Genomic DNA, 25,688 nt, shown 5'->3' on the forward strand with positions numbered 1-25,688 from the left:
TATCTCAACACTGATGACCCCGACGCTCAGGACGAGTCCTAAGCTAGCATGGCGGATACAAACGCAGTCACGGTTAAACTACCGGACTTTTGGGAGAACCTGGCCGAGGCCTGGTTCGTTCAAGCCGAGTCCAGATTCCGGTTGAGAAGCATTACAGTCGACGCCACGAAGTACGACTACCTCGTTGCCTCTCTCACCTGCGTCACAGTCCCTAAGGTTTGGGCAGCGCTGCAGGATCCACCAGAGGAAGGCAAGTACGAACATCTGAAGGCCGCGCTCCTTAAAAAATTTCAGGCGTCCTCCTACCAGCGCAATTGCCAACTCCTCGACCTCCCAGGCCTTGGTGACGCTTCACCATCAGACCTGCTTTCCCACATGCTGTCCCTCTCGGACGATAAAAAACCCGGCGCCCTCTTTCGTACGCTTTTCATTCGGCAGCTCCCCGCCAGCATCCGCCCGCTCATTGTGGAGTCTGGCTCCATGGACCTGAACGAGATAGCCGAAAAGGCCGACCGGCTGCTCTCCGCGCAGACCGCCCGTGACGTCGTGCCCAACCTCACGGCAACGACCACACGGTCCCCCCGGCTCACTAGGCCCGACCGCCCTTCCACTCCGGGTCACTGCTACTACCACACCCGTTTTGGCACTAGGGCCCAACATTGCACGCCACCGTGCACTTTCAAACCCTCCCCCGCACCAGCCCCCACGATGGCCGCGGGGCAAAAGGGGCCCCTATTGTACGTCACCGACAACAGCACCAACCGCCGATTCCTGTGCGACACAGGAGCCCAGCGCAGCATCACCCCTGCCTCCACCCTCGAAATCCAGCGCGGAGCACGGGGTGTCACGCTGGCTGCAGCCAATGGCTCTGACATCTGCACATACGGCACCCGCATGGTCACGCTCGACCTCGCAGGCCGCCGCTACCGCTGGGAGTTCCTCACAGCCAAGGTCCTCTGCCCATTCATCGGCGCCGACTTCCTACGCGCCCACGGCCTCCTTGTCGACATTCCAAGGCACCGCCTCGTCGACATCAACACTATGGCCCCCATCCCTGGCACAGTCACCCCGGCTCGTTCGGCCGGCCTGACGACCTACTGCCTCGCCAGAGCCACGGACGACTACTCGGCACTACTAGCCGAGTTTCCCGCCCTCACTAACCCAACTTTTTCGGCCAAACACGGTGTGGAGCACTATATCCCCATCACCGGCCCCCCGGTCTCTGCCCACGCCCACAGACTCGACCCGGCCAAGCTGGAAATCGCGCGGGCTGAGTTCACCACCATGGAGCAACTCGGCATCATCCGCCGCTCCAGCAGCCCTTGGGCCTCGCCCCTCCACATCGCCCCCAAGCCCGGTGGAGGCTGGCGCCCCTGCGGGGACTACCGCCGCCTCAACGACGCCACCACCCCCGACCGATACCCGGTGCCGCACATCCAGGACTTCTCGGCCCGACTGGCCGGACGAACCGTCTTCTCCAAGGTCGACCTGGTGCGCGGTTACCACCAAGTCCCCGTACACCCCGCGGACATCCCCAAAACGGCTGTCATCACCCCATTCGGCATGTTCGAGTTCCTGAGGATGCCCTTTGGCCTCAAGAATGCAGCCCAGGCTTTCCAGCGCCTTATGGACTCAGTCCTCCGGGACCTGAACTTTTTATTCGTCTATCTAGACGACATTCTTGTGGCCAGCTCCTCCAAACAGGAACACCTCGAACACCTTCGCATCTTGTTCAGGCGCCTAGCCCAACATGGGCTTATCCTCAGCCCAGCGAAGTGCCAATTCGGCCTAGCCGAGATCGATTTTCTCGGCCACCACATCACCCCTGCTGGGGCCGTCCCCCTGCCCAACAAGGCGCAGGCTGTCCAGCAATTCCCCCGCCCTAAAACCATCAAGGGCCTCCAGGAGTTCCTCGGGATGGTGAACTTTTACAACAGGTTCATCCCCAGAGCTGCAGCCCTCATGAAGCCCCTATACGATTCCCTTCGAGGTAAATCCGGCAAGATGGCCGTAGTCTGGACCGCTGACACGTCAGCCGCCTTCGACGCCACCAAAAATGCGCTCGCCGACGCCACCCGGCTCGCGCACCCGAGGGCCGATGCCCGGGTCGCGCTCACCACCGACGCCTCCAACCATGCGGTCGGAGCCGTGTTCGAGCAGTGGGTCAATGGCGCGTGGCAGCCACTTGCCTTCCACAGCCGCCAACTGCGCCCCCCGGAGGTCAAATACTCTACTTTCGACCGCGAGCTCCTTGCGCTCCACCTGTCGGTCCGCCATTTCAGGTTCCTCCTGGAGGGCCGCTCCTTTACCGCGTACGTGGACCACAAGCCGCTCACATACGCGATGGCCAAGAACACCGACCCTTGGTCTGCTAGACAGCAACGCCAGCTCGCGGCCGTGTCCGAGTTTACCACGGACATCCAGCATGTCTCTGGTAGAGACAACGTTGTCGCCGACTGCCTTTCCCGTCCCGCCATCTGCGCGAATCACCTAGCGGTCGACTACGCGCAACTAGCAGCGGCCCAGCTCACGGACCCAGACCTCCTCTCGGCGGCTACCAGCCTGCCAGGGCTACGCCTAGCCAAGGTCGCGCACGGGCCCGAAGCCACGGCAGTCACTTGCGACGTCTCACTCAGCCAACCCAGGCCGGTCGTCCCTGCAACCTGGCGCCGCCGCATCTTCGACGCGCTCCACAGGCTCTCCCATCCGGGTTCCCGCGCATCTGTTAAACTCCTCTCCCAGCGCTTCGTCTGGCGCGGCCTCAGCAAAGATGTTCGGACTTGGGCCAACTCCTGCCTCGCCTGCCAACGGGCTAAGGTGCAGCTGCACACAAAAGCACCCCTGGGAGACTTCGAGGTACCCAGCCGCCGCTTCGACCACGTACACGTCGACATCGTCGGTCCTCTGCCGCCATCGCAAGGCCAAACTTATCTTCTCACGATGGTCGACCGCTACACACGCTGGCCTGAGGCAGTGCCGTTGACCTCCACCACCACAGCCGACATTGCCAGGGCGTTCGTTAACACCTGGGTCGCGAGGTTCGGCGTACCGGCCGATATAACCTCCGACAGAGGCGCCCAGTTCACCTCCGAACTCTGGACGGCCACAGCACGCAACCTCGGGGTGACGCTCCATCGAACCACGGCGTACCACCCGCAGGCCAACGGGCTGTGTGAACGCTTCCATAGGTCACTCAAGGCCTCACTCCGCGCCAGCCTGCAGGACAGTACCTGGACTGACCGCCTACCGTAGGTGCTACTAGGCCTACGCACCGCGGTCAAGGAAGACCTCCAGTCCTCAGCAGCGGAGTTAGTCTACGGACAACCGCTGCGCGTACCAGGCCGAACAGCAGCGGCTCAACTCTTTCTCTTCCGCTCAACAGTTCGCCCCACTTCCGGTCAACCGACACGGCGAACTCGCACCTCACGTTCCGCCAAACTTACAGCAGGCACGCTTCGTTTTCGTGCGACACGACGCACACCGCGGACCCCTGTACGATGGACCGTACGAGGTACTACAAACTGGGGACAAGGTCTTCAAGCTGCGACTCGGCGACAGGGTCGAAACGGTCTCCATCGACCGACTCAAACCAGCACACACAGAACCAGGGGAACAGGTCCCCGTGGCCCGACCTCCAACTAGAGGCCGTCCCACCAGCAAGCTAGCACAGCCGGTGGCGAATCGCCCGGCCCTACCAACTAGACCGGCGGCCACTCAGAGCCGCTCCGGCAGAACCATTAGACCACTGTCACGACTCGTCCACTCCTCCTAAGCGGATTCTGGGGGGAGCTCTGTGGCGACACGCCACCATTGGACATAATCCGCTCACGGCGGCACGGACAGTTTACGCAGGCGCACTGCCGGCAGCAGCCGCCCCCAGCCGTGGGCCCTTTCCTCCGGCAACTTGTTTCCCGCAGGGACAGGCTGCCGGGAGCACTTCCTGTCCGGGGAGTATTTAAGTGGTTGCGCGGGCTTTTTAAGCACTTGTTTTGCCATGATGTAAATTAAAGCAGTTGTGTTCCATCAACTCTGCTCTTGACTCCCACGTTTGCCGCGGTATCTCAACAGTTTAATATTTTTTTTTTTGCCTGCTGGATTCTGTTGTTGGTGAAAAGTGGCACCCAACAGAACCAGTTGTCATTGGCGCTGGCAACTTCATCGTATTTACATGGGATCATTTGTCTGTGGTACAGAAAGGGTTAAGATCGATCTTCAATTTGCAGATCAAATCTACTTCATCCACATGATGTGTAAATTAGAATTCATCTGAATTCCCAGAGGAAATTAAGTGACATTATCCTTTTTGTCTGCTGCATTGATAAGTTAAGATATCTGTGATTATTAGTTAACCCAGAAGCTTGATAACCCTGTAGAGTGTTTAGTTAAACCAACATCACTAAAACAGATTATCTGGTCATTATCTCATTGCTGTTTGTGGGGCCTTGCTGTGTGTAAATTAGCTGCTGTGTTTCCTACATTACAACAGTGACTACACTTCAAAAAAAGTACTTCATTGGCTATAAAGCACTTTGGGATGTGGTCAAATGCAAGGCCTTTCTTTTAAATAGGAAACTTTGTTGGGTAGGTCCTAGTTATGGCATGTACTTGTCCCTATGTGAATCCGAGGAGATTCCTTTTTTAAAAAATTAAAAAAAAATCTCTGCATGTGTTCAGGCAGTGTTAACTTTTCCTATCTCGAGCTGTTTCCTTCCAAACAAGTACTACACGTACAATGAGCTACTTTGCAGGAGCAGTGACTATTGTGTTGTCATTTTGTATACAGTAATCATTAACAACCATGATCCAGTTAATCTGTTTTTGGTAGTGTTGGTTGAGGATAGAATGTTGGCCAAGACAGGAGAGTGCTCTTCACCTACTGTCATGGGGTATTTAACATCTGCCTGAACAGGCTGAAAGAGCCGCGGTTCAATGTTTCGTCTGAAGTACAGCACCTCTGACTTTGCAACACTCTAGAAAAGAGTACTTTTACTTTTTTCTATCCCTTACTCTTCACAGTGTATGATGGAAGTGGAGCACTTTCCCATTTCGGGGTCAGCAGCACCTTGAGCTCAGGTACAGCACAGGTTCGATGCAGAGTAGGGCTCCCTCTGCTCTGCCCTTTATTTTTTCCATTTCTGACATCAGCTATTTTATGACCTCTCTCAGATTACTAATGGGTGTTGAATTAGGGGCGGTTTTATGCGGTTAGTCCATGCCCACTAGGAGCTCGATTGACACTGTCCAAACTCAATTAATTTAAGACCGTTGGAGCAAGCATTGTGTATCCTTGTCATTGGATACTGCCGCTTTAGACATCAGATGATTGCTGGGAGTGAGTTACAGGGCTGTAACCTAATCCAGAGATTGAGGTCAGCGCTGACATCATCTGAGCCTGTAGATCAGTTCAGTCTTAAACTTACTCCCGAGTGACTTGTTTTATAGAATAGGCACTTTTTTATTCAAAATTTCTGCCAACTGTTGAGTGATATTTTTGTAAATTACATGACACTAGGTTTTGCCTTCGATTAACCCTTTGTGTACAGTGAGCAAGTTTACTCAGCCTGGTATGCCTTCTCCATTCTGGCTGCTGATGAGTGAGCACATTTCCTGTTGTGATGCTTAAGAAGGAGCAGAGATTGACTATGTGACCATGACTCTTGTGGCTTTTGATTGGCCAATCAAAACATCTTTTTGAAAACTTGATTCCCTCTTTCAAAGGTGGCCCAGAGGAAGAAGAAAGATTACCAAAAGGTTTTTAAATTTATTTTTGCGAAATAAGGCATAGAAAAGAGTAGCCAGGTGAAAAGAAACTCACAAAGGACTTTAAAAATGGGAAGGGAGGTAACCTGGGGAAGGGGCTACAAGGTGAGCAGAATAGGTGTGTAAAATAGTTTTTATTTTAGAGGCATTAGGATTGGCCTCGATGCAAAATCAGCAACAGTTCAACATCCTGCAGAGCTAACCAGTTAATGTAGCCAAATATTCTCTTGACTTCTCGACTCAGATCTACAGCCTCATGAGAGGTGGAATTGCAGAACGAGGAGGAATCCGAGTAGGACACCGCATCATTGAAATAAATGGACAAAGTGTTGTTGCAACGCCGCATGAAAAGATTGTGCAAAGACTGTCGAACGCCACTGGTGAGGTAAGTGGGAAAAATACAGAGCAGGTTATTTTTTTTAAAAAGCTGTATAATCTCTGCTAAATGAAGTGCCCAGCTCACCGATGGCTGGCCGGGTGACTGCATGCACAGCCCAGTGTGATACTGAGGCATACAGACTAGGTTCCATCTCCAGTCCCTACTGATCCCAACTGGGTCAGCATGAGGTTTGCTGCAGCTGTTCTTAACGCCTCTGGGCTAGGGGAGGGTCAAAATATCAGTCAGGCCTCCTGCTCATGAAGTGTGAGGTGATGCATTTTGGCAGAAGGAACAGGGAGAGGCAATATACACGTAATGGCACAGTTTTAAAGAGTGTGCAGGGACAGCGGGATCTGGGCGTTAATGTGCATAGGTCCCTGAAGGTGGCGGGACATATTGAGAGAGTGGTTAGCAAAGCATATGGGATCTTGGGCTTCTTAAATAGAGGTATTGAGTACAAAAGTAAAGAAGTTATGCTGAACCTTTATAAAGCGCTGGTTAGGCCACAACTGGAGTATTGCGTCCAGTTCTGGTCACCACACTTTAGGAAGGATGTAAAGGCACTTGAGAGGGTGCAGAGGAGATTTACCAGCATGGTTCTGGGGATGGGGGATCTTAGCTACAAGGACAGGTTGGAGAAGCTGGATTTGTTTTCATTAGAGCAAAGGAGGTTGAGGGGTGATTTGATAGAGGTGTACAAGATTATGATGGGTTTGGATAGGCTAGACGGGAAAAGGCTGTTCCCACTAGTTGATGGTACAAGGACTGGGGGACACAGATTTAAGGTTTTGGGAAAGAGATACGGGGGGAGGTGAAGGAAAAACTTTTTTACACAGCGAGTGGTGATGACCTGGAATTCGCTGCCGACGGAAGTGGTGGAAGCGGAGACACTCAATATTTTCAAGGGGAGACTGGATAGGCACTTGAGGGAAATAAACTTGCAGGGCTACAGGGATAGAGTGGGGGAATGGGACTGACTAAATTGCTCTACAGAGAGCCGGCACGGACTCGATGGGCCGAATGGCCTCCTTCTGTGCGGTTATGACTCTATGATTCTATGACTCATGGTCACTATCCAGTGGACCTGCTGCAACCTGCACCTGTATGGACATTGTGTAAGGACAGAGTTGATTTTGGCCGTGATTTCCCCTTCCACAGTTAAATAACCTGCCACTTGGGCAAAGTACCATGGAGCAGCTGGAGCCTGTGGAACTATGCCCTAGAAAGAATCAGCAACTTCAGGAGTGGCAGGCAGCCAAAGAGCCTAATAAAATGATAGATAAGACACAATCGACTTATTACTGCTTCTTAGGCGGAATAGCTGGGACAGGATGAGAGAAATAAATAATAAGCTTGAAAGCATATTATTTGTATCATTCCTGTGCCAAGGGAATTGCTGCACCAACTGTCTAAAACCACTGTTTTAGAACTCTCAATTATCCACCAATTTCCAATATTCACCAGAGGGCTCCCCATATGATGGATAGTTGCACTGCACTAATTGTTACAATCAGGTTTCCATGTACTTTATATTCTGCAATTTAACACGTACCGTATTTTTATTCAGTTTTAGTCTTCCTTTCAAAATATGCTCCCAAAGTCAAACTCATGTGAGGGCACTTTTGGACAATTAATTCTTTTCCCAACCCCTCCCTTCCCAAAAGCACCAACTGCATTCTGGTTTCTTGCTCCAAGTGGAATTCTTCATTAATGAGCCTGGATGGTGAGTGTTGGTGAACTATTCAACTTCAGAGAGGCATCACAGTCCAGTCCATATCTAATAGATAGATGTTGCTGCATTTGCATTTTCCAGCAGGGGTCACTGATGGCGATCAGCAGCACAAACCCTGGCTGAGTCTGTTTCTCTTCCACCCACCCCACCCTAATCCCTAAGCAAGGGCACTGAGGCCAATTGTACACCCCCAATTGCGGCCCTGGCTCACAGTGCAGACGTGATCGAATCTGGGCCTTCTGCCCTGTCGCTCAATACTGCCTGAGGCAGTGACTTGTGTTTGCATGAAGGCAAGAGATTTGGAACCGCTATGGAGTATTTATGCCATGGTAACTGTTTTTCTTTTCTAGATACACATAAAGACGATGCCAGCTGCAACATACAGACTGCTAACAGGACAGGAGCAACCAATATACATATAAAGAAAGGATCATCACCATTAGCCAGCTCAAACATTAGGGGGTGTATAGATTCCACATTAACACTGCCTGGTTTGCTGTGCCCTGATAGTATTACAACACCATTCTTAATCAGCACGTTCAAGCGATGACTTAGCACAGCCATTTTACTCTGCACTAAATTGGCTGCCATCTAGGGGCTAAGAGCTGCAGCAGCACAACAGGCCAGTGTGGGAGAGGGAGAAATAGGTCAACCTCTAGGGCAGTAAGGTCTGCGTGCTACGTATCAGAGACTGCCACTGAGATGTAGGGCGACACTGTGTTTCACGGAAAAGAATCACATGAGGCTTTGCCATATCACCAGCACAAACTAGTTACCACATGGCATCTGCAAGCAGCTCCACTGTTTTATTTAAGTAGAATCCCACGTGGATTTATTTTATCAATGATAAGGGCATGAGCTTGACAAATATTTTAACCAAGTGACTTAAAAAAAAAAAAGCAAAGAGAAAGGAGGTCTTGTATTAAGCAGATCAGTGTGCTACATTGAGTTTTTTTTTTAACGCACTCGGGATATGTATGTGTACAATCCCAGAGACCACGAAGGTGTGGCCCTGTCCCATGTTCTGGAAGCTGGTCAGTATTGTTTGTGATTGGTGCCTTTCCAACTACGTGGCTTCCTGGGATAAGGACTTCAGATTCAGTTGACATTCTCCAGTTTTGCTCTGGACTATACAAAATGCAGTTTGCAACTTCCTGTTCAGACCTTTCTTTAAAAATTCAGGACAAGATTACGGGTGCTAAAATTGGCCCTAGTACCTCCTGAATAAGGAGACGAAAAATCAGTCTGGGTTTCCTGCTTCTGCTGACTATCCAGGGATTCTTGCTGGAAAGTGCACGTGTAGACAGTGGGTGAGACAAGATTGGGCTCAGTAGAATATCCTGCTGACCCTTATCATCTAGTCTCACACAAATGTCCACTTTGATCAGGTGCTGAAGGGCTGCTGGCACTCTTGGAACTGCATCCCAGCAGGGTTAAGACCCCTGAAAGTACATCCCAGCCAGGATCAAGAGCCGTGAAACTGCCCCCCAGCAGGGTCAAGACCCCTGAAACTGCCCCCCAGCAGGGTGACGACCCCTGAAACTGCCCCCCAGCAGGGTGACGACCCCTGAAACTGCCCCCCAGCAGGGTGACGACCCCTGAAACTGCCCCCCAGCAGGGTGACGACCCCTGAAACTGCCCCCCAGCAGGGTCAAGACCCCTGAAACTGCCCCCCAGCAGGGTCAAGACCCCTGAAACTGCCCCCCAGCAGGGTCAAGACCCCTGAAACTGCCCCCCAGCAGGGTGACGACCCCTGAAACTGCCCCCCAGCAGGGTGACGACCCCTGAAACTGCACCCCAAAAAGGGTCAGCACCCATGGGATCACACCTCACCAATATAAAGTACTGGAGCCTGAATAACAATGAATGATGTAATATGTATATTGTCCATATATATATATATACACACAGTTTAGATTTATACATGCAGGAGAGCTCTATTTTTGTTCACGTACACCCTAGAGTTTACAGGGAATTTTAAAACAACAAAGCTTTATCTAACTCTCAGGAGGAATTTGTGTCTCAATTTTTCAAAAATTCTTGCTGAATGTTCCAAACTTTATAAAACACAATTCTAGTCCCTATCCAATGCCTCCTGTTGGAAAGTGTGTGGACATCAGGTGGGAGCAGTGTTGGGCATGGCTGTGATGCTCTCCACAGTAGAATAGACTGCCGGCATTTACTGTCTAGGCGCACACATGAAGAATGACCACTTGGACGAAGTCCTGGAGGGTGACTAATGCCTGTGAAAGTTAACCCTTGAGTGACTTGCTTCTTTTAGTAGAAGAGGGATAGAAAGTAGTGTTTGGGAGTCGATGGTGTGGGGGAATTAAGTGCATTGAAAAGATTCTGAGGATACCTCACTTACAAATATTTACCTTTTTGGTGCCTTGAAAAGCACCATTAAGCTAGCCGTAGTACTTAGCATGCTTAGGGTGCTTATTAGTGACTATTAACTCTGACTTGACAAATGCATACAGCAATGTTTGTACAGTGTTTCACATATTCACCAGGACTTACTGTTAACTATTGAGAAAAAGGCTACCCCAGTGGCTCAGCTGGTAAGTGCACCATCTGATGTGTTACTGATCCATACAGACCAGAAGGTCCCAGGTTCTGCCATTTCTCTGCTGAATTAGCTGAGACAGGTTGGGTGGGGGGAAATGCTAGAATTGCCATCAGTGCCCCTGGCCTAGGGAGAGGGGAATAATCAGCCCAGGGCTCCTGCACCTGATCACTATCAAATGACTCCTGCTGGAAAATGCATGTGTGTGGGCCGTGGGTTAAAGATCTTGCCTGTTGAGGCACTCGCTGTGCGAGGTTCTCGGCCCTGTGGAACTGTACTCCAGCAAGAGTCAGTGTCTTCAGGCAAGGACAGAGGGAATTGAAGCCAAGGAAGTTCTGCAACTCTCAGTACATCTGGAACTATTCTCTAGAGCTATATCATTGTGCTTATATTAATTACATCGGAAGTTAATGACCGGCGTGGATAGCAAACTGCTAGTATCAGTGTTTGATCCATGTAGTGTTTAACCATAAAAGTGTAAGCTGCATTTTCTGCATGGGTCTGCTCTGAATTCTTCCAAAGGAAAGTGCTATTGATATGTGATATTCAAGTGTTTTGAATGAAAATGAGAGAACCTGCTGCTGTGCACTGACTTTGAGTAATTTTATAATACAGTGCTTCCTTCGTGTGGTGCTTATTTACACATTTCATTGCAATAAATAAAGTTGTGGCATAAATGCATCATTTTCTTAGTAAAATGTGGGATGACACAGGTTTCCATATTATGTTTTCTGTGTAGCTGAATTCTAGCAAACACTTTATAAAATCACGAGCTTCATCTGAAAACGAGCCTTCAGTCATGTGACCCCATCCTTCCAGAATACCAGCCCTACTGCATTCCAAACTACAGCATTAGCTGTTCCCTAAACAAGGCCCATGTCCTGGCCTCAACCACACTTCCCACTAGCCTACTCCACCTTCTGCGTTCAAATTACTTTCTGGCATCTGTCCTAAGCTAATCCTTCTCCACCTTGAAGCTGGGCCTGCTGTGTCTGAACACGTCGTTCTAGTTTTAGCAGAAAGTGCCGGAATGAACCTTTGCCTTCCTGTTAATGGAATGCATAGGTTGATGTATGTGTGTAGGGACTGGGTCAGAAAGTGTCAATGATGCATGTTGCGATTGGGAACAGTGCTACAATTAATGGTGTGCACACTGAATATCGACTCCATGTGAAATTGGGTTGTTGGGGAACAAGAACTTGGATCAGTTCATCATTGAAAATCAAGAGGGAGAGTTGTCTAATCTGGATGTTACATACAAGACACTATGGTATAGATTTGGAAAGTGAACTGAATAATAGAAGTTGCACACTTGAGTCCTTTAACTTAAGGGAATGTTGTGTTTTGCTGTTCAAACCTCATTATACCAAGTGACTGAACTGCAACATCAGAATTAGTCCAGGGAGAGATCGAGTGAAATTGGCAAGTACATTGGAAAAAGCATGCCAAGTATATGAATTCTGATGCAGCTCCTTCTGAAGGGAAACTTATTGTTTGGTGGGACTTTTTTGGTATCAAATCCTCCCTCCCCATTTATTATTAAACCATTTCTGATGGCTTTATTGGTTGGTAGCCTGCTGGGCAGTTGCCGTGTTGGACAGGTTTTTTTTTTTAGCCGAATTGGCATCTCCGCACCAGCCACAACTTCAAATGAGAACTGCTAACTGTTAAGACCCAAAATGCTGCTTCCTCCTCCCACCATCAATCCCTAAAGTAATAGGCCCTTGAAGGTGCAGACTTCAGCAGGGTTAGTATTAGAAGTTGGTGGCTGACAGATTTGTAGGTGGGTGAAGTAGTTCTCACTTCAGTTAGTTTGGGACAAAGCAGTTGTTTATTAGTGGAGTTGAACCCAACAGCAGCAGATGAGCTTGTGGCCTTCAAATCTCACATTGAATATAGAGTGAAAGAAAGAGCTCCCCTGATGGCCCAGTAGGTGAAGGCACTAGCTGGTGTCCCAGGTCTCTCCGGAGTTAATGGATCTTAAGCGGCAGCAGTTAAGAGTGCTTGAAAGTACCTGTAATTTGGGAGGGAAAATCAACCAGGGTTCCTGCTCCTGGTCACTATCCTCTGACCCCCCTGCTGGAAAGTGAATACACATAGATGGTATGAAAGGATGGGAAAGGACATGGCGGTGATGCCCTCTGCAGTTGAATAATAACTTGCATTTATATAGCGCCTGCAACGCAGTAAAATATCCCAAGGCACTTCACAGGAGTGTTATCAAGCAAACTTTGAAACTGAGCCGCATAAGGAGATATTAGGATAGGTGGCAGGTTTTAAGGAGCATCTTAAAGGAGGACAAAACAGTTGAGAGGTTTAGGGAGGGAATTCCAGAGCTTAGGGTCTAGGCAGCTCACATTGTCCTAGAAAGAGGGAATATTGGTGCATAAAAGTTACATTTGAACCCAAATAATTTCAACTGCATTAACTAGTTGATCATTAGCATTCAGGCCTCCAGGTCAAAGGATCCATTATGATGAGGCACTTTGGGCATAAATTACAAACAGCTTTTTAATCAGGTAACGGTGTTACACAATGAACATCTGCTTGGGTGAGCCAGTGCAACCGTATCCCATTAAGAGTCAGCAATTTAAGGAGAGGAGGGGAAAAATTGAGACAAATGGTTGTTTGCCCAAGTCCTACGGCAGTGGAACAGCCTGTGACCAATGTGTCTTGACCTGATGCTGAACCCAGAAAAAATTAGACTGGAGAATCTATGAAAACTGCTATGTGAAGGTTATACAGAAATGGTAAATACCAGTAAGGAAGGAGTCGACATATAGTAAAAACATACATATTTTATTGAAATATATATATATATATATATCGGTAATCTTACAAAAAACAGTTGCTTAGCATAAGTAGTCAAGACAAGCTCCTGTTATTACAAGGCTACAAATACTGGCAGGATGTGCCTGTGATCCAACACCATTCCCCTCCAGGCCAGTTTAGAGTAATCAAAGCTGCAATTGGAGTTCCACTCTTCCCCACCCTCCATTTACTGCATATAAGATATTGCTGAGACAAAAGGTTAATCCTTACCCTGCTGGGCAGATGATATACATAATTTTAACATGCTGTTTTTGTGAATTTTGTGCTCGAGGTGCTATCCAATGGAACACGCTCCCATATCAGATACCAAACGTGAGTATCAAGTTCTCCTGGTTCAGCTGAAAAGCAGAGTAAAGCTCCCTTTACACTGCCCCTACAATATACCTCTGCCCTAACCTCAGGAATGTGCTCCTTACCACCTCAGAGACACTGAGGACCAATTGTGGTGTCCCAACTGGTGCACCCAGATCGATCCTGGGAACTTTCCAGGGTTCATTGCCACCAATTGGGCAGGTGGCGTAGTCACAATTATTAATATAATTTTTTTTAAACCCATTCCTAAAAAAAATCCTTAGCACTGGGTAGGTACCTGCATCTGGCAAATGATTCAGTCTATTACACCAACCATTTCGCAGTAACAAGTCCGTTTATCCAGCAGAAAGTTCACTACTTGGTGAAAAAAACAATCACAAACCCTCTGAAAGAAAAACCTGGGCAGTAAAAATATATATGAAAGGGATTGTGAAGATGGCTCTAATGATAAACGCAGGAAAGATCAGAGAGTCCCAGCTTCAATTCCTGGTCTGTAAAATAGACAGAGAAGGAAAGTGACATTCACACATACATACGCGTTCCAGCATTTCCCACACCAGCTGTCCTATGGCCTCTCGAGTGAGAATGGTAGTTTAATGCTGTGGGCCTATGCCCACCAGGAAGTGAGACAGGCCAAGCTTATTTCACATAAGCAGACTATATATCAGTAGAACTACGAGAATTTCTGTACATTTTAAGATTATTTGTCCATTTTTGTTCTCAAAATGCAACGAAATATGTGCAAAATAACTCCAGCTAATGTAATTCAACACAAACTGCTCAATAGAAATACCACTCAGAGCAGAGATGCTGAGACTAGTTACCCACATAGTGGGTGTTTGGAATGTTTATGGTTTGGATGCTCAATTAAGTTGGCATACCTCACACTGTTTTCCTCCAATTCTCCCCCCTCACCTGAATGTACTTATTCCTGCTGGTGGTCAGTTCCATGTGCACTGTCTTCAGGTGTGAGCCTAGATAGCACAAGTGGACTGGTCAACCAGAAGTATTTATTTTACATCAGAGGTTCCTGGATAATGATGAGGAGCAAGAACCCATGCTGGCTGTTCTCCCATCCCCAACGCAGGGATGCTAATGACACTTGTAATACCCCTACTTCTCCTGTGACTAAATGAGCTAACTCAACACAATTAATATTAGTACTGCTTACCATCAGCAAAGAGCAGGGAGAAAGCCATCAGGATATGACAGGCAGCTAATGCCATTGAACTTTCACCCTCCTGTACCATGCTCCCAGAAAAAAAGGTTGCTGTGTAATTGACATTGTCTGTAACTGTCCAGCTAAGTGTGGACCGAGCTCACTGGCTCAGGCCCACAGAGCCTCAGCATACCTGATGGCTCCTTGTTAGAGCTTGGAATGTAATAGCATCAAATTTCAGATCAAATTGGACTGTCTTTGGTTAATTTGGACAAAAAAGGTGTGCTAAATTTGGAAGCAGTAAGATGAAGTAAGACATTGGCCTCATTTGTGCTTACCTACCTCACTTTACTGGATTAAATACACTGCGCCGTAGAATTCATGATTTTTTCCTCTCTCCAGCTTTCTTCTAAATGCACTGACTTGCTGGAGTACAGTTCCCTGGGCACTGACTCTTGTGTGTAAGTCAAGCATGTGAATGTCAACAGGCTGTTTGACTGCGAGAGTATCACTGCTGAACCCATTCACTGCAGTCACCCGACATGCCCTTTCCAGCAGAGGTTACTGGATAGCGAGAGCCTGCCCAGCATAGACACACTGAGAACCAATTGGAGCGTTCTAACTGTTGCACCAGGATTTAACCTGGCAACATCTAGGGCTCATTGCCACCAATTGGGCAGATAGGATAGTCACAATGATTGGTATAATGGGAAGCTTTTGAAAAATTCCATTCCTAAAAAAAAGTCCTTAACATCAGGTAACATCTGGCCAACAGCTCAATCTATTACTCCGACTGTTTCACGGAAACAAGTCCGTTTATCCATCAGAAAGGTCCTACTTCGTGAAAAAACAATCACAAACCCTCTGAAAGAAAAACCTGGGCAGCAGTACTTGCAATTCTCGAGTTCATTTGTTTTTAATAAAAATATATATGAAAGGGAGTGTGAAGATGGCTCTATTAATAAACGCAGCAAGGATCAGCGAGTCCCAGCTTCAACTCCTGGTCTGTGAGGGCAAGTGACAATCACACATAGAGGCACTCTCCAGCAGGAGCTGCTGACTATCAGAACAGGAACCCTGGCCGATTACTCCTCCCGAACCATGAAGCCAATTATAGCCCTAAAACCACCCCAATGGTCAGTTAACTCCACACAGACCAGGGATTGAATGTGGAACCTTCCAGGCATGTACCATACTGAGTGATACATTAACCCATGGGGAGGTGAGCTATCGCACAGAGGCTTAATGCCAAAGCCCCTATCACTTCACTTAATTACAGAGAAGTGAGAAAAGTTTACAATCAAGGTGTAATAATGTGTTTGCATTTATTAAAAAAAAATCATTTCTGAAGGAGTTAAAAACAAATTTGATTACTGTTTGAGAGCGGCTAAACTGTCCTTTGTTTGTTTAAATGCTGTTCCATTGCAGGAGTGATTGTTTGATGGGGCTTCGCTTACAGTTCAGTGGCTGGTCCATTCCAATCATCATCTTCATCCGAACTGTACGCTGGTTCTCGGCCATACTTGATTGCAATGTGGTCCCGTTCATTTGGCCTTTAAAAGGGATCAATAAAGAGGTATGTTCTTCACTTATCTAAATAAATAACCTGCATTCATATACCATATTATCAGATCTCGGGATACTCCCAAACATTTCACATCCAGTGAATTATTTTGAAATGCGGTGACTGTTACGTCAGCAAACACACTGCAGCCAGTTTGCGCACAGCAGGGTCCAACAAATAAAAATTAGATGAATGACCAGTTAGTTAATCGGTCTCTTTGCTAACCGTCACATTTCCAGAGTTTTTGACCAGTTTTCCACAGGAAGGAGTTGGAAAACAAATTACTTTTCATGCTGGGTTTTTAAACGCAATGTACATTCTCACAAGTTAAAAAAAAAATAAGCACCGAGATAAAAGGTGGTTAATATGCTAAGTGGAAGCTGCTGCTCCCAGAGACTAAACATGAAGCCATTTATTAGTTTGTCTGGGTATTCAGAAACACACCTCTTTGTGTTGGGAACCTCTGTTGATGTGTGAGGAGGACATGCTCTCTGATACAGAGTAAGAGGCTTTTAAGAACAGAACACAGATATCAAGGGAGGCAGTCGGACCTTTTAGGAACAGGATGATGTACCGGCAGGCAGAAGAAAGCTGCGAAAGACAGGGTACAGCAGGAAGAGTGGTCCTGGCCTGGGCTGTAGGACAGGTGCAGAGAGATTATTCGGTGTGAATTAAGTAAGACGACCCAGGTAGAGTGTTGCCTGTTCTTTATTTTGTATTATTATGTGCGACCATAAATTGCACCAATTGAACTAAACAACCCTGATCGTACCTGCTGCTCTGTATGTTTCATCTTACTGTGCAATAAAGCAGCTTACAATTCGAATCAAGCTTCACCTCATCTAGTGTTAGCTCAGTCTGCTTTCAGAGAGATTGGAGAAATCCATGTGTTAAAGACATGGATATCTGGTCTAGATCACAAGGGGATCCTATCACTACATCCCAGGTTATGCTATCATGCAAGTAGGTATAAGGCAGTGTGAGTCAACTCCCATTAAAGGAAGACACTCAGACTCCTTAACGGATTGGCTGATGCCACTGAACCCAAGAAGGTATCTACGGCAGAACTGAATTCATAACAGTAGCTACATTGTTTGAGGAATTTTTTGGTGGTTAGTTGAGGAAGAACCCCCTTTTCAAATAGTGCCATGGAATCTTTAACATCTACATGCAGGAGCTCATTTTAATGTCTCACCTGAAGGAGACGGCACCTCTGACAATACAGTACTCGCTCAGTATTGCACTGTTGTTAGCCTAGATTATGTGCTGAAACCATGGAGTGGATTTTGAACTCACAATCTTCTAATTCAGAGGCAAAGGTGCTTCTAGCTGACCCAATCTGATACCTTCAGTCACTGTATGGTATAGTTCTGCCAGCCCCCTCCCCTCATAACTGAATCCACGTTCCTTCTTGTTAAAGGCAATAACCAGCGGTGGGGGTCAGGGGGGCTCACCCTCCAGCTCCTTGCTCATTCTTCATGTGTGCACTTGGGAGTGTCAGGACTTATACACAGAACATTTTAACTGTGACCAATGGATAACAATCAGGTTGTTGGGGTGGAGGAATACAGAATAAAGGGCTTGTCTGTATGTGCTTATGGTCAACTTCATTAGATGCCCTGTTTTTAATTTGTGGGATTAGGAAATCTTCAGTGGCTTTGCTCATGGGTAGTCTGGGGTCCGGAGCCCAATTGTAATGTTTAACTGCTAAGATGGAGCAGTGCTTCTCCAAAATGAACAGCCCACTAACAAATCGCAGAAATATCAGAATGAGCACTAGTGATGAACAGTAAATCATATGTTTCAAAGTTGTGCATTCCCAGGATTTCTTTAGCTGTCAGTTACAGAAAAAACCAAATATTCCTCCCTTTTTTGTTATCATTTGAATGTCACCCGTTTCCCTTATAGAGAAATCTGGTGAGCGTTGTGATTTCACGCTGGCTTAACAGAGGGTTTTGGTTTCATGGAGCAGAACCATGCAGTCTGTTGGAATCTGTGTGCACAGTGTTCCTGTAATGAAGTGGCTTGGGAGAGGGGCCCTGTAAACACTCACCTTGTGTAACGAGGATCCTTGTGCTGACCCTGAGGCTGGACCTGTTGGAACAAACAAACAAACTGAAGTGAAGCAATTGCACCAAATACAGCAACATAAGATAGGTTTACATTTAGTCCCTCTGTAGCTTGAGGTATAGGGGAGTGAAGTACCTGTGCCAAATCCCTGCATTAATTGTTAAAACTGGCTCCTAGTTAGAGCCTTCCATTTGTTATTACCTCTTTAAAAGATAACTTCAGGACCACACTAGTCATTGGCCAAGAACGTTGGCTGGTGGAATGCAGAGCTGTGCATTACCCAAATGTTGCACCTACTACTGGACTCAACTATAGGTTCCAATCCCCTTGCTGCACAGGTCTGATTTTTAGTGCTAGTGCTACTCTGACAGTGTGGCAGTATCCCTGGTGCCACCGTTGTTGTTTTCACTGGGACTAGATGGAGACTGTACAGACTTAAATTAATAGATCCAGGGAGGGCTGTTGTTTTGATCCCTGTGCTAATATTTCCCAGTTTGTTGGTCAGGAAATTAAGTTGAAGCTTTTCATATTTGACTTCTCAAAACCAGAAAATGACCACCTTGAGCAACTACGTGATTCCAACTATTCTTCTGTTAAGGTCCCTGAAGCGGCCCCACCACCTTCTCAGAGCACCTAGGGATGGTCAAGAACAAATAATAAAAAGGTTGGCATGGAGTACATAGCTAACTCATCTAGTAAAAGGGCCTTTTCTTTAAATGCTCTCTTTGGCACCAGAAAGCTTCCAGATTTTGCGGGGTGTAAGATTATCATGGATTCATTGGTTTTTAGAATACTTGTTTTAATACCTTATCATTAATATCTTCTAATCATCAGTAATGGATTTATAATCAAGTGTAAAAATTAAACATAAAACACTGTAATCATCAATTGTATGTAATGATAACCTGAATTACATACGACCTGTAACCCTTTTGCTTGTAATTAAGAGTCTGTGAGTAAGCTGTAACAAGACAGCCTGGGGTAAGAAAGAAGGCTGCCATGGTCGAATAGAGTCAGCTAGCCTGGGAACCAAGGCTAGGCCTAGCTGCCACTGTGTTGGAATGTTATGATATCTGCAGTGATTTAAAAACATAGGCCTCTCATAGCGAACAGCATGGACACGATGAAGACATGTTCCTTTTGTATTGCCATAAATACTCCAGATATGAGTCTTGATGGTCAAAAACAGAAGATGCAAGACTGTCATAAAACTAGAAGCTGTGTAAGCCAGGATGTTGCAGACGTGGCATCTTTATGATTGGATTTTGGGTGTAAGCCAGTGATTGGTTCAAGAGGACTCCATAGATTTTGAATGAGAGTAAGGGTATAAGAAGGGGGCCTTAACAGCCACAAATTGTAGAAGTTTTCAGGAGTAGAAGATTTCGGAAAGAGTAGAAGACTTCAGGAAGAATCAAGGAGACACCTGGGAGACAAAGAGAGACGAGAGACACAGGGTGCAGCTTACTCATGGTAGCGGCTTCTACCCAGAGTATAAGGGGTAATATAAGTCTCAATTATACACTGTAAGCTGCTGCTCGAATACTGTAATGTATTAAGTCTTGTTTATGCTGATTATTAAATCACTGTCCCCAATACGGGTCAACCTGGAGTCATTGGAACCAGGGTCCCTCTGGGATCTTATAGGGGGGTTCCATTTGACCCAAGATTCCATTTCCTTTTCGTTGGTTAAACTTTAAACATCCATCGCTTCACATACCTGTACTTGTGAGTAGACCATTGGTGCAGCATGGACTGCTGCCGAGGAGATTTGGGATGCTTCAGTCCTGATTGGTTCAGAGGATCTAGTGATTGCAGGCCCATCTAGCCTGTCATCTGGTTCATTATCTGTGTAAGCCCCACCTTCTCCATCTGTGTCCTCATAATCACTGTTTGCCCTGCTCTCATCACAGCTCAGGTAATCCATGCTCATGCTGGTCGATCGGTTCAGCAGCTCTAGGTCTTCAGTTCCTGCTTCTTCAGTCTGAAACATAAAGCACAGAATAAGAAAAGGCCATTTGGCCCATTCATCTTACTCCTACCCCACCCATTTAATCTCCTTCTATAGTTCATGTACAATCTACCCTGTCATAGACTCCAACCCACCCATTTAATTTCCTGCTACAGTCCATGTACAATCTACCCTGTCATAGACTCCAACCCACCCATTTAATTTCATGCTACAGTCCATGTACAATTTACCCTATCACATACTCTACCCCACCCATTTAATCTCCTTCTACAGTCCATGTACAATTTACCCTATCACAGACTCTACCCCACCCATTTAATCTCCTTCTACAGTCTATGTACAATTTACCCTATCACAGACTCTACCCCACCCATTTAATCTCCTTCTACAGTCCATGTACAATTTACCCTATCGTGGACTCTACACCACCCATTTAATCTCCTTCTACAGTCCATGTACAATTTACCCTATCACAGACTCTATCCCACCCATTTAATCTCCTTCTACAGTCCATGTACAATTTACCCTATCACAGACTCTATCCCACCCATTTAATCTCCTTCTACAGTCCATGTACAATTTACCCTATCGTGGACTCTACACCACCCATTTAATCTCCTTCTACAGTCCATGTACAATTTACCCTATCACAGACTCTACACCACCCATTTAATCTCCTTCTACAGTCCATGTACAATTTACCCTATCACAGACTCTACACCACCCATTTAATCTCCTTCTACAGTCCATGTACAATTTACCCTATCACAGACTCTACCCCACCCATTTAATCTCCTTCTACAGTCCATGTACAATTTACCCTATCACAGACTCTACACCACCCATTTAATCTCCTTCTACAGTCCATGTACAATTTACCCTATCACACTCTACCCCACCCATTTAATCTCCTTCTACAGTCCATGTACAATTTACCCTATCACAGACTCTACCCCACCCATTTAATCTCCTTCTACAGTCCCATGTACAATTTACCCTGTCACACTCTACCCCACCCATTTAATCTCCTTCTACAGTCCATGTACAATTTACCCTATCACAGACTCTACTCATAGATTCCAACGGTAATCAAGCAAAATTCTATAGAATATTTTTTCATCCTCACATCTCCATTATTCCTGCTGCTCTTCCCCTGCCATTCTGAGGCCCAGCAGCATGGGAGCCATTGTGTTACAAAATGAAATAGGCTAAGATTGATGCAACATAGTTTCTTTGAGAGATTTTCTACAAAATCTTTTGAAAAAGATTCCCCATAAGAGACTGCAATGTTGGTGATGTTGCCCGAGGGAGGAATCTTGGCCTGGACACCAGGAGGTCTCCCTGTCTTTCTTTGAACAGCGCCATAGGCAAGAGTGCTCCCAACTGAGTCAAGCTTACACAAAGGAGTGCTGGCAGGCTATTCTTCATGGGTGGCACCACTGCAGATCCTGAACTGCCCTCACTTGATGTCCACATCCACACACTTTCTAGTGATCAGGAGTAGGAAATGTTACTGGCTTTCTCTTCTCCGACCCATGATTACTGATGCCGATTGCAGAATCGCACTTGCTGCCCTGGCTGAGATCAGATAACTCCGTTCAGAACCTGGTACCTTCCTGGTGTTTTGGCTTAGTACAACTTCAGGTGGTCTACTTACTAACTGACTCATTGAGGAAGCTTAAGATAAACCATCTTAAACTACACTCTCCACAAGAGTCGGAATATATTGATACCGATGGCATTTGGACTTTGTTACATGGAGTAAAATCACTACAAGTTTCAAAGAAAAAAAAAACGTACCTTTTCTTCAGGAAACCACACAGGCTGAGTCTGCTGCTCCTTGATTGTTGCTTTCAGGGCTTCATACCACGTGCTCGAACCAGAATTCAGATTTATTGTACCTGTGAATAAAATCCATAAAATTAAAGAATGTATTTATTCAAAAATCTATTCAGAACAGACAAAAGTCCTATTTTGAATAAAATCCATAAAATTAAAGAATGTATTTATTCAAAAATCTATTTAGAACAGACAAAAGTTCTATTTGGGCTCATATCTGAACCAGAACAGGAACAAACTGGGAATATGCATAAATGTTGAATGGCACCATAGAGGCCACTCTGCGAGGCTCCATTGGTAGTGCAGAGTGGTGACCATGGGCCAGGGTTATGGCTGTAGCACTGCAGCCTAGACTCTCACTCACACTCACTGCTATAGTGCAGAGTGGTGACCATGGGCCAGGGTTATGGCTGTAGCACTGCAGCCTAGACTCTCACCCACACTCACTGCTATAGTGCAGAGTGGTGACCATGGGCCAGGGTTATGGCTGTAGCACTGCAGCCTAGACTCTCACCCACACTCACTGCTATAGTGCAGAGTGGTGACCATGGGCCAGGGTTATGGCTGTAGCACTGCAGCCTAGACTCTCACCCACACTCACTGCTATAGTGCAGAGTGGTGACCATGGGCATGGGTTATGGCTGTAGCACTGCAGCCTAGACTCTCACCCACACTCACTGCTATAGTGCAGAGTGGTGACCATGGGCATGGGCTATGGCTGTAGCACTGCAGCCTAGACTCTCACCCACACTCACTGCTAGCGAGGCTGTCAACAGAGCTTCGCAAAATGATCCCTTATGTTTTTATTGAGAAACCCTGACGCCCAAAGTATAGGACATCACCAAGGCTGAAAAATCAAGAAGTAGTGATTAGTTGATGCCTAGTGATTGTAGGTAGAATGGAAGACAGTACTTGTATATCCAGTCTTTATCAGTGGCATTTTAGCGCAGTGCCCCTGTGGAGAGTGTTTAACAGATTGGAAGCTGGTCACTGGACATACTCGTCTCATTGCTACTATTCAGTCAGGCCCTCATGTATTTGAGGACCAGCTGGCAGTTTCCATATGTACACTGATGACACCCTACCTCACTAGCACTTCTCTCGACCCCTCCACGGTCTCTAAATTGTCAGGCTGCTTGTCCGACATCCAGTTCTGGATGAGCAGAAATTTTCTCCAATTAAATATTGGGAAGACCGAAGCCATTGTTTTCGGTCCCCGCAACAAACTCTGTTCCCTAGCCATTGACTCCATCCCTCTCCCTAGCACCTGTCTGAGGCTGAATCACACTGTTCGCAACCTTGGTGTCGTATTTGACCCTGAAATGAGCTTCTGACTACATATCCGCAGCATAACTAAGACCGCCTATTTCCACCTCCGTAACATCGCCCGTCTCTGCCCCTGCCTCAGCTCATCCGCTGCTGAAACCTTCATCCATGCCTTTGTTACCTCTAGACTTGACTATTCCAACGCACTCCTGGCCGGCCTCCCACATTCTACCCTACATAAACTTGAGCTGATCCAAAACTCGGCTGCCCGTGTCCTAACTCGCACCAAGTCCCGTTCACCCATCACCCCTGTGCTCGCTGACCTACATTGGCTCCCGGTTAAGCAACGCCTCGATTTCAAAATTCTCATCCTTGTTTTCAAATCCCTCCATGGCCTCGCCCCTCCCTACCTCTGTAATCTCCTTCAGCCCACAACCCCTCCCCCCACCCCCCACCCCCCCGAGATATCTGCGCTCCTCTAATTCTGCCCTCTTGAGCAGCCCTGATTATAATCACTGAACCGCTGGTGGCCGTGCCTTCTGTTGCCTAGGCCCTAAGCTCTGGAATTCCCTGCCTAAACCTCTCCACCTCCCTACCCCTCTTTCCTCGTTTAAGACGCTCCTTGAAACCTACCTCTTTGACCAAGCTTTTGGTCACCTGCCCTAATTTCTCCTTATGTGGCTCGGTGTCAATTTTTTTGTCTTATAATGCTCTTGCGAAGCGCCTTGGGTTGTTTTACTACGTTAAAGGCGCTATATAAATACAAGCTGTTGTTACTGGGACCATGTGCAAGATCACAAGATGAAGAAGGCCCTTCATCCCGTTTGATCCCATCCTTTCAGAAAACCAAGCTCCATTACAATATCCAACTGTTTCTTAAAGGAGTGCAGTGTCCTGACCTCAACACCCGTCCTGCCAACCCGTTCCAGTTGTTGATCACCCTCTATGTAAAGAAACACTTCCTGACATCTGTTCAAAACTTGCTCCCCACAGCCCTGAACCTGTGCCCTCATGTCCTGCTGGCCTGGCATATCTGAAAGAACTGTTCTGGGTTTACTTTCTCTATCCAGTTAAGTAACTTTTTACACTTCTATAATGTCCTCTGTGAGACCTGTCTGTGAGGCTGAAGAGCCCCAGTTTATGTAGATGTTCCTCACAGCGGATCCCACTAACATTGTCTCTGGGGCCTCCACGGCTCCTGATTGGAGGGGGCTGCAGACCTAGAAACGTAGCTCTATAAAATAGATGAAATCAGCTGAACAGGAGCCAGGGCCATATACATACAAACAATGGGGGTGGGGTACTGAATTCAACTAAATGTCCCCCCCCCCCCCATTCCCAGATAGAAGATGTTTTCCTCCCTTCCTCTCCTGAAGATGCTCATGCTGATTTCAGTTCCACAGAGCCTTTGGCAAACCTCTGGTACATTACCTAAGTGTCTAAATCACATAGAATTACATTGAATGTACAGCATAGAAACAGCACTTTCGGCCCAACTGGTCTGTGCCGGTGTTTATGCTCCACACGAGCCTCCTCCCATCCTACTTCATCTCACCCTATCAGCATATCCTTCGATTCCTTTCTCCCTCATGTACTTATCTAGCTTCCCCTTTAACTTAAGTTTAATTATTGTAGACTGTAGGTGATGACAGGTAATTTGACTGTAGTGTCCTAATATTAATGTGGGGATAAATCAATTCTCAAGATGGCATTCCCATTAACCACAGAGTGGGTAAGTTCAGTCATCACATTACATGCAACACGGAAATTAGGCCACAGATCAAATGTAGCCAACTAGTTAACTTTTGAGGTGTCCAATAGGTTTGAGCTATTTTTATTGAAAACATTTCAGGAATTTAAGAGCTGAGGCAACAACATGTAATCATAAATCAATCAATGCCAGGACGCAGTTGAAGAATGATTGCACTGAAGTATCTCATGTACTGGAAGCTGAAGCGTTTACCTGTGAAGAGGTGAGACCAGTACTTCCTCAGCTTTACAGCCTGGTTGTAGAGACTCTTGGAGCTTTTCCTTGACTGAGGGTAGAGGTGCTGCCGCATGGCTTTCACTTCCTGTTTGTTCTCTGGATTGAAAAACACCACAATCGGGTACCACTTGACGTAATTTAACCGCTCTATGGCTGGAGGTGTGATATCAAGTAGTCCATGTTTGTTCTGTAAATTGAATTAAAATTACATTTCTCACCTTGTGTCATTTAACAGAAAACTCCAGCACTTTGC

General features: G+C 46.8%; 2 protein-coding genes across 2 annotated transcripts in view; one reads left to right on the forward strand and one right to left on the reverse strand.

Annotated features, from left to right (window-relative positions):
• The window catches only part of LOC147108274 (amyloid-beta A4 precursor protein-binding family A member 1-like), a 37,741-nt gene extending 26,627 nt beyond the window's left edge, over positions 1 to 11,114 (forward strand). Inside the window, exons 9-10 of the mRNA XM_086004835.1 lie at positions 6,005 to 6,145; positions 8,222 to 11,114. Coding sequence (XP_085860961.1) covers positions 6,005 to 6,145; positions 8,222 to 8,293 — 213 coding nt within the window. The 3' untranslated portion in view covers positions 8,294 to 11,114. The remainder of the gene's footprint in view (positions 1 to 6,004; positions 6,146 to 8,221) is intronic.
• A 2,101-nt stretch (positions 11,115 to 13,215) lies between these two features.
• The window catches only part of LOC147108275 (tight junction protein ZO-3-like), a 136,447-nt gene continuing 123,974 nt past the window's right edge, over positions 13,216 to 25,688 (reverse strand). Inside the window, exons 17-21 of the mRNA XM_086004834.1 lie at positions 25,412 to 25,622; positions 22,144 to 22,244; positions 20,092 to 20,355; positions 18,358 to 18,398; positions 13,216 to 16,293 (exon numbers count right to left, since the gene is read on the reverse strand). Of these exons, the coding sequence (XP_085860960.1) occupies positions 16,194 to 16,293; positions 18,358 to 18,398; positions 20,092 to 20,355; positions 22,144 to 22,244; positions 25,412 to 25,622 (717 nt within the window). The 3' untranslated portion in view covers positions 13,216 to 16,193. The remainder of the gene's footprint in view (positions 16,294 to 18,357; positions 18,399 to 20,091; positions 20,356 to 22,143; positions 22,245 to 25,411; positions 25,623 to 25,688) is intronic.

This window comes from Somniosus microcephalus, chromosome 13 (genome assembly GCF_052327205.1).
Source record: "Somniosus microcephalus isolate GS21.2 chromosome 13, FLI_Smic_1.0, whole genome shotgun sequence".
Lineage (NCBI taxonomy): Eukaryota > Metazoa > Chordata > Chondrichthyes > Squaliformes > Somniosidae > Somniosus > Somniosus microcephalus.